General features: G+C 34.0%; 1 protein-coding gene across 1 annotated transcript; it reads right to left on the reverse strand.

Annotated features, from left to right (window-relative positions):
• Positions 1-708: 708 nt before the first annotated feature.
• Positions 709-2,511, reverse strand: LOC122280651 (cytochrome P450 71A9-like). Its single transcript, XM_043091629.1, has 2 exons — positions 1,558-2,511; positions 709-1,456 (listed from the first exon to the last, which is right to left on the reverse strand). The coding sequence occupies exons 1-2, from the start codon at positions 2,443-2,445 to the stop codon at positions 836-838; spliced, it is 1,509 nt and encodes a 502-aa protein (XP_042947563.1). The 5' UTR covers positions 2,446-2,511; the 3' UTR covers positions 709-835.
• Positions 2,512-9,938: the final 7,427 nt, after the last annotated feature.

Here is a 9,938-nt window from a genome sequence, read left to right on the forward strand (position 1 = left end):
TATTTTGCTTTTATGCATTTTGTTTGTTTTTATTTTATAAATAATAGGAAATGGGCTATTGGACTTGAGGTCCATAGCAGTCGAGTCCCACTCCTCCTTTGGAGGAAGGTGGGTGGCTGTCTCACTCCTCCGTTGGAGGAAGGTGGGTGTTTATACTCTTCCTCCTTAGGAGGGTGGAGTGTGTTAGTACTTCTCTTTTTTGAAAGAGAGGTTGTTTCAGTTCTGTTTTTTAACAGAGCGCATTCTCTATTGACTGTTGTCAATAGATAATGTATAGAAGTTAAGACAATGTCTGCCATAAAGAAATTTATGGGCAGGGGAGCCCCTCACAGTTGAGTAGTTTGGCTAGTAATCTGGAATTTTTTCAGCATTGATTAGTCACAGTTGTAACTTCGGTTTTATTGAATGGAATGAAGCCTATTTCAAAAAAAAAAAAAGTACAGTCACGTATTAATCTGTGTATTAATACTGATTTATTTATATTTAAAATTTAAATTAACATTGTTTTCAATAAAATTTATTTTTTGACCATTCATATCATATTAGTGTATAGATTAATGCATAATTATGCTTGTAACTATATTTTTCCTTAATTGTGAATCAAGCAAAGCAAATCCTACATTAATTATTACATGGGTTACCGTATTCCTGCTTCTTTGACTAGAAATGTTTTAACTATAAAAGATTATATAAAATATAAAATAAATCTAACGGATAATAATAAATTCTATTAATTTATAAATATATTTTTATATATCTTCTTATTATACGGAGTGCTCCACTTCCCTTTATTGGACTACACAATATTTAAAAAGCATCAAAGATATGGTACTGCCTAGGTAATATTAAAAGCCAGTGGCTTAGCCACCAGGAGAAGAGGAACCTTTTTTTGCATTGTAATCCCAACTGCTTCTTCCATATCCAGTTCTTCCCTCTTTACCCCATCAGCCATTTCCCAATCAAAACGATGCAGCAGATTTGCCAGTGCAAGTTCAATCAGCTGGGTAGCAAATTGTATTCCAGGACAACCCCTGCGGCCAGCTCCAAATGGTAACAGCTCGAAGTGTTGTCCTCTAAAATCCACTGAGCTATCCAAGAATCTCTCGGGTCTAAACTCTTTTGGATTCTTCCAATATTTTGGGTCTTCTCCTATGGATTTAGCATTGAAAAACACCCTTGTTTTTGCTGGAATATGGTACCCTTCAATTGTGCAACTCTCAGTTGTTTCCCTGGGAACAAGTAATGGGGCTGGAGGATGAAGTCTAAATCCCTCCTTTACAATTGACTTTAGATAAATGAGTTTCAGAAGGTCGCTTTCTTCCACCTTTTGTTTTCCCTTCACAATTTCTCTCACCTCAACTTGCGCTCTTTGCATTACAGATGGGTTCCTTATTAGCTCAGACATTATCCATACTATTGTGGCTGAAGATGTATCTGTGCCTGCAATAAACATGTCCTGTATTGGCCATAAATGGTAAATTCTAGCAAAAGTTTATCAAGCAATTGGATAAATGAAAACAATAGGAAAAAGTAAAGAAAGAAAGAGAAGCTGCATACAGTGAGGACAGCCTTAATTTGGTCAATATGGAGCGGGAGTTCTTGATTTGAGTCTTTCTGAATTCGGAGCAGTACAGCAACAAGATCTTCATCATTTTCAGGTTTAGAGCTTCGGTGCTCCTCAATCACTTTTTCATAAAACTCATCCAGTTGTCTAAAATTCTTTTCCACCCTTTCTTCCAGACCATTAAACTTGTTGAGCCAACCCATCCATGGAAAGAAGTCTGCTATGCAGAATCCTCCCAATAAATCCTGTGTCTCACGAAGAGTCTGATGCACTCCACTCTTGCTGTCACTTTCTCCACCATCATATTTCTTCCCAAAAGCCACACGGCAAACGATATTATTTGCAAGCGAAAGTGTCAGTTCACTAAGATTGACAGGGCCAGAAGAAAGAGATACAGAATCAAGCATATGTGCAACCTCTTCGTCCCTCACAGACTGAAAAGATTGGACCCTCTTAGCACTAAGTAGCTCCAAAATCACAATCTTCCTGACCTCTCTCCAGTAATTACCATAGGGAGCAAAGGGCACAGCGGAGAGATTATAACTAAGGCTCTTTGCAGCGTAAAGAACTGGTCTTCCTGAAAAGACACGATCATGGGTTTTGAAGATCTCTCTTGCCATGTCTGCTGAGGAGACTATTATAGTTGGTATGAAGCCCAGTTGCAAGAACATGAGCGGTCCGTACTCAGCAGAAAGGCGTTGAAGAAATCGATGCGGCATGCCACCAAGCTGGTGCAGGTTCCCAACCAGAGGCAGCTTTCTAGGACCTGGAGGGAGCCTGATCTTTGCCTGATCAGGTTTCTTCCTTTGCCTCAACAATAATAAATACAGAGAGGGTAGAAGGAAAACCAAGAATGGCATCAAGAAAATTTGGGTGCTCATGGTGTTGTAGATTTGGAACAATGAAAGAGGAGGCACAGTCAGTTCTCAGTATAAATGGATTTGTGTAAAGAATACACCTACACTTATAATTTTAATTACTTTTCTTTTAAAATTTAAATTTTAAATATCAAATTTCATAATTTTGAAAATATTTGCCACGTGCAAAATAATTTTTTTTTTTCTAAGTTTTCTAACTACAAGTATTTTTCTTGTGTAAATGTGGCCTTGGGACCTTATGGAACCGCGCACGCATCCTCCAGCTTTCGCCATTGAATAAAACGTTTTTGTAGCCACATCCTCTATTTATTGACTCTACTAGTAAGGCGCTACGTGCACGGCACGTATGCCCCTTGCACGTGACGCCCGGTTGAAGCAAAAAAAAAAAAAAAAAAGAAAAAAAAAGCCTGTCAAAAGATAAAATCTTCTCACAAAAATAGATTATAGTAGCAATTTATTTAAAAAAATGAAAAAGTTAAATAAAATATTCTAAATAAAAAAACAGCATCATCTCATAACAACATATATATCAAAAAAATGTCAAAAAACTCCTTAAAAGACAGATTATGAAGAACAGTAAGGCTCTACACCGATGGGTTTGGTGTCGGTATCAGTGCCAAACCGAGACACCACCGACGTCTGCCATGTGTCTATTAAACTGGCTGAAATTGAGGGTTTAGGAAGAGAAAACCGATCATATAGGTCTCAACGTGCGTCGGTGCGGTCTTCAGTCTACCATCGACGTCTTCTATGAAGGAGGAGGAACTGAGGAAGAAGGAAAAGGCGTCGTGCCATTGTCTGCCATGAAAAAAGAAGAAAGTTACAAAGATGAAGAAGACGACGCGGAGAAGAAGAAGAGGGATGGGGGGTTATTAATTCATTTTGAGACAACACCGTTTGACGCCGTTCTATTATATATATTTTTTTAACATTCAAACCATAAACAACGTTGTTTCACTTATTTAAGTGAAATAGAGCCATTTTATATACATATATTCTAAAATATATATATATATATATAAAGAGATCGGATTGGTCAGTTCAGCGGTTTTCCAGGGGTTCAAACCGGTGCCGAACCGTCGATGTCGGTTTTCTCTCAATTCCTCTTGCCTGCTGACTGGTTCTTTGTTGGTTTTGGTTAGTTCCGTGCTCTAGCAGTCGGTCTGATTGGTTCACTGCTGGTTTGGTCAGTTCCTGTACACCTAGTAGTATATACAAGGCAAAAGATTTTTAAAGAAAACAATTTTTTTATAATTCGAGGGAAATATATATCCAAAATTGATGTTCTTTATAAACTTACAAGATGGATAGAGACGATGTTGAATCTCTTGTGCCATTATTGGTAGACTTCATTTAGTTTTGCATCAAAGTTTATCATCCATTCTTCTCTCAAGCCTGCATCGCAATGGTTTGTAGGTATGTTAAATATTTCTATATGAAATAAATTTAAAATTTAGAAGATCTTGGAGAAAAATAATACTATCTCAAATATTTATTTTAAATCTAATGGATGATTTTTAAATTGAGCTAAGTGTTTAAAAATATTTCAAATATTTAAAAAGTCTAAAATTATTTTAAATGAGATTTTTTGTGTATTAATGAACCAAGCCTATTTTTAAGTAAGTCTCTTTAAATTTTAGAATCCAAAAATAATATAGTTTTAAATTTTTATTTTATTTAAATGATTTTATTTTTTTAGAAATAAAAAAATCTACTTACTTAGATGAATTTATTTCTCCTAAGCATTATTTATTAAAATTCATTCTTTTATTTTTGAAGAATATTCTTTTTGGATTAAGAATACAAATTTTTGTTTTAAAATTTAGCGTATTTCCCTTCCTTAAATATTTTCTTTATTTCTTATTTTCTTATTTCTCTATGTATTATTTTCACCCTTAGATAAAAAATGGGACACATTTACAGGTAGGATCGGATTGCCCAAAACCCTAATTCCTCCTCTCTTTCTTTTCCTTCTCCATCTCTCTCCCCATGTCATCCTTCTGCCCCACTCCCTTCCCGTCTTCCATTCTCTCACTCTAGCGACCTCTACTGCCGTCAATAGCTCCATCTCAGACTACCGTCACCACTATGCTCTGTATGTGTGTGTGTGTATGTGTCAAGGGTTGAATTTTGGGAGATTAATCTGAACGAGTGTAGCTATATGGATGATGACAATCAATTGTAGTTGATTGTATGTGTGAATGTAATGTTGTTTAAGTGTAAATAGCTGGCCATGTCGTTTTGGGTAATACGTATGGTCTCATTAAATAGAATGGCATCGTTTGATGCTTTACTTGTAATCAGTCAATATGGCGTCGTGGTATCCTAACTGTAATAACAGACTCATTTCATGAATAAATAGAGGAATGGAAGGAAGGATCCCATATCCTGAATTTGATGCAAGAATCATCTCTCTCTCTGAATTACTTCTACTTCTCTTCTTCCTCTAGTTTTCTTGGAAAGTGACTTTCTCGAATTAGTCTATAGAAAGGGCCCATTACACACACACACACACACACACACACACACTCTCTCTCTCTCTCTCTCTCTCTCTCTCTCTCTCTCTCTCTCTCTCTCTCTCTCTCTCTCTCTCTCTCTCTCTCTCTCTCTCTCTCTCGTCCCCTCTACATCTCACCCCGTTAATTTCTCTATTTTCTCTCTCGGTAGCTCCAGCAACGTCATGCACCACCTACAACCACCACGAGCAGCAGGGGCGTGACCTTGGGCTACGACTGGTTGAAAGAGTATGGGTGTTTGGTCTTTGGCATCCAACAGGGGCGCTTACTTGGCCTACTACTGGTTGAGGGAGTAAGGGCATTTGGCCCGAATGGTCGCTTAGCATAACTTGAAATAAAAGCAAACTTTTTAACAAAATTTTCCGACCATATATCAAATAAAATATATTTTTACAAAATAATAATAGTTTAATAAGTTAATTTATGAAAGTTACATTCATTTAAAATATAATGTATAGTGCAAAGTCTTGTGTAGTTATCCTTATTCATCCTAAATTGGATTTGGAATCCAATAGGGCAATCTTGCTAGTACAAATGGGACTACCAATTGAAGGAAGGAAAATACTAAGGCCACCGCTGGGGGCCACCACTGGCCAATTTTTATTTTTTTATTTTCTTTTTCTTTTTCTTAATGATTAAGAAAAAAATTTTTAATATTAATATAAATTTTTTATATATTTTTTAAATATTTAAAATTATTAAAAAATGATTTGAAAAAAAAAACAAAAAAAAAAGTTTTTTTAAGCCTAACGGTGGATCCAGCGGGAGCCACCAGCGATAAGTGTAGCATTGTCCTTGTAGGAAAAATAAAATAATTTAATCAATAGATTTGAAAAGTAGTGCTCTTTCTTTTTTCTTTCTTTTTGGAGGGTTTTAATATGCATTAGACTTATATATGATAATATTATTGTTGTATATGAAAGTATGCACACCATGCAAACTTGAATGAAAGGCAGAACAGAAGGCTACATGACACTCATATCTAGTAAGTATGTACTGTTAGTTATTTCATTCTTATAAATGGGATCCCATAGAGAAATTTCAAGCCTTTAAGAGGAATCAGATAGAGGGACCCCCTTTCCCCTTATTTATTCATTCTTAATTTGTTTAGAAGTTTTAAGTTGTATATTGAACAATGCTAAGGAAAAAGACCATATATCAGGGACACCTTTTGCTCGAGGTTCTTTACAAATTAACCATTTATATTTATATTTTTGCAGATGCCAACCTTCTTTTCTACAAGGCTAATTTCTAGAATGGGGCAAGTTTTTCAGATTTCTTGAAACATGAATATGCATCAGGTAAAATATTGATTCTAAAAAAAAATCAATCTTCTTTAGCAGAAACACCAGACAAGAAATCAAGGATATTATCTTGGCAACAATATGAATTAGAGCTACAAAGTCATGAGAAATATTTGGGTTTATCTTCATATGTGGGCAATACAAATCAAAAGCCTTCAATTCAATACTATACAAGATTAGAAATAAGAGGAGTAATTGGAAGGTGAAATTCTTATCACAAGCAGGTAAAGAGATCTTCCTCAAATCTGTTATTCAGGCTATACCCCCATATAGCATTGGAATTTTCTAGATATCAGCAGTTTTATTGAAGGAGATTAATAGAGTTATGCAAAACTTCTGGGAGAGACAAAAAAATCATTTGTTAAACTGGCAGCAATTAGGAAAGACTAAGAGTGTAGGTGGCCTTGGTTTTAAGGACTTCGAAAATTTTAATCTAACCTTGCTAGCAAAGTAGGTATGGAGGCTAATTCATCATCCACAGTCATTGGCATCAATGGTTTTAAAGTCTAAATACTTTCTTTGAATAGATTTTCTCAATGCTATTATGGGAGGCAATTTATCCTTTATATGGAAGAGTATAGTGGCAACTAAATAGCTTTTAAAAGAAGGCTTGATATGGAAAATAGAGAATGGAGAATCAGTGAAGATATGACAAGATAAATGGGCTCCTAGACCCCCTTCTTTCAGGATTCAAACTCTAGTGAGGCTATTGGATGAAAATGCAAAGATCAAAGAATTGATAGACAATGACTCAAAGCATTGGAATCTTCCTTTACTGAAAGAACTCTTCTCTGATATTGATTATGAGATTATTAGTAGACTTCCCATAAGTCTATGTAATAGTTCAGATAGGTTGGCTTGGAGGTGTACTATAGATGGTAAATTTTCAATTAAAAGTGCATACCATCTACAAAGAGAAATCATAGAAAGAAGGAAGTGCCAATCATCCAGCAATAACTTTAACTTAGAGATCTAGCAAAAAATATGGAAGCTAAAAGTTCCAAATTCTGTCGAAGTCTTTCTTTGGAGGGTTAGTCATGAGGCTCTTCCCATAAAACTTAACCTGTTTAAAAGAAATGTGGTGAATTCACCTAACTATCCTTTATCTTTGTAGAAACTATAGTACATGCTTTGTGGAGCTGTAGGTCAGTTTAGGATGTGTGGGGCTCATGTTCAAGAAGATTACAGAAGTGTAGTGTTGAGGATATCCCATTCAAGGATTTGCTCACTTATTTCTATTCATCCATGAAAGAAGAGGAACTAGAAAAGATAGCAATAACAACTCATCATATATAAAGAAGAAGGAATATTTGTCTTTGAAGAAAGATTCATAGCTTTTGGCAAACTGGTTCTCCATTCACACCAAGCACATGATGATAATGGAAAATCACTGCAAAAGGTTACCATTAGTGTAGGAGAATAGATCACCAATGGACCGCACCTCCCCCCGACACTTATAAGATTAATTTTGATGTAGCTATTGATAAAACCCAATGCAAAGTTGGAATAGGAGTCATTGTAAGAAACTAGGAAGGTAGAGTACTAGCAACACTAACATCATCTCGGGAGATATTTCTAGATGCACAGTTGGGGGAATCCATTGGAGCTCTAAAACTCATTATTCTTTGCAATGAACTGGGACTGCAACAAGTAATACTCAAAGGAGATGCATTGTTAGCGGTTAATGCTATCAAAAGCTTTGAGTGGAAATGGAATTCAATGGGGTTGATAATAAAAGATGTCAAAAATTTGTTGGGAAAGGTGAATTACTGGTCTATTAGGCATGTTCCTAGGAGTATTAATAATGTTTCTCATGTGTTAGGAAAGAATGCTTTAGAACCCTTTAAGAAGAGTATTCAATTAGTGGAGATTTCTCCTTCTATACATTTTTTGGTTAATGAGAATCAATAAGATCAGTCCTTTTCTTAAAAAAGAAAAATATTATTTTCAGTTAATTTTTCTTAATTCACCTAAAAGAAAATATTCAATCCCAATATAAAAGAGAGTAATATTAGATACAATATTAGAATTATGTGTAAGTATCACGTATTGCTTTTCAAAAAAAAGGAGTCCACAATTAAAAATAATATATATTTTTTTTCATTTAGTTTTCTAAACTTGCAAACTTTAGGATTCCAAATATTATTTTTCATATAAAAATAGTATACTCACAAAGTGACGTGCCCTTATGTGATTTGTTAAATCTACTTTAATATAAAAGTCATTTTATAATTTAACCTACTATATCTAACCACATTATTTTATAAATTTAATTTTATACCATTCCTTTATAGTTAAAGCATTTTTTTTACATATAGTCAGTATTAAAAAGAAAGGAAAGATAAAACGTTTTAGCATATAGTGCACTGGCCCAGTTGTTATAAGCCCTATTCCATAAGTTGAAAAAGGAATTATTAGGTAATCTCTAAACGCGGGTATGACAATGATCCTCCAGACCCATCACAACAGCCATGGCCCATGACATTAAAGTTTACTTTTTCCATTTCCGGCTTTCCATTCTCATCCAGATCTCATTACCCAGGGTTTGACAATACAACAAAGATTTCCATATTTGAAGGCATAAACTAATTTTTGTCACAAACAGTACTACTACTCCACACACGTTTATACCATTTAATTTGGGTTGGAAAATGATACTATACTTGTTGAGTTTGTCCATTTAGTTTGATGGTTCATGTAATTTATTTTATTTTTTTAATATTTTTTACATAATAATTAAGGAATTGAGTATTAATGTATCAGTTTTTTTTTTAATATTTGGAAAAAAAAACAAAAACGAAAAGAAAAGTGCAATTTATACTAGGAGTCTACGAGCACAAGTAAACAAACTTAGGTGGCATAGTAGCACTATCCATTTGGGTTTGCCTTATATTTGACAATGTTAAAGTATATATTTCATCTCAACTCAATAACCACTTTACTTATAATTATTTCAACAGTGGACTTTTTATTTTATTTTTATTTGAAAAAACAACAACTATCACTACTACAGATGAAGTGGACTTATAGATAGGGAGAGTATACAGATCCCATAAAATTTTCTTTGAGGTATTCCATTGATTTAATGAAAATTTTCTAAAATTTATAAAGTTAGGCGACTTGTGCCATGCACAAAGATAGCTAATTTATTAAATAAAACTTCTATATAACTAATAGAACAATTAAGGGTAGAGAGGGATCAAAGTAATTTTGACAATCAAGAATCATAACTAATTAATTAATTATATGCACTTTTGATTCTATATTCTGATTGTTTTCTTTATACAATGTAAAAAGAAAGTTATTTTGCAAAAATATATTTTATTTAAAACATAATTATATAAATAGTAGAAAAATAATTGTGCTTGTATCATTTGGATCACCCACGACTGTCATAGCTAGAAAAATTAAAAAAAAATAAAGAAAAGAGAAAATTAACAATAAAATATAAAATCACAACAAAATCCACAATAATTAAAAAAATACAATTTAAATGCACAATACAATACACATAAAATTGGAAACAACAAGAAAAAAATAATAATTTAAACTAGTAAAAAAAACCACACGACCACTGGCCCGCAACAACTGTAAGACGGACTTAAGGAGAGAGAGTTTGAGAAGAAAAGGATGAGCTGAAGAGGATCATGAGAAGAGAGAATGTGCGTTGTGCCGC

This window comes from Carya illinoinensis, chromosome 11, assembly GCF_018687715.1.
Source record: "Carya illinoinensis cultivar Pawnee chromosome 11, C.illinoinensisPawnee_v1, whole genome shotgun sequence".
In the NCBI taxonomy this organism is placed as follows: Eukaryota; Viridiplantae; Streptophyta; class Magnoliopsida; order Fagales; family Juglandaceae; genus Carya; species Carya illinoinensis.

Excerpts from the sequence above, each read along its gene's own strand:
- LOC122280651 (XM_043091629.1), bottom strand. The coding sequence starts at position 2,445 with ATGAGCACCCAAATTTTCTTGATGCCATTCTTGGTTTTCCTTCTACCC. Across the intron at positions 1,457-1,557 it reads AAATTAAGGCTGTCCTCACT|GACATGTTTATTGCAGGCAC; the intron begins GTATGCAGCTTC and ends TGGCCAATACAG.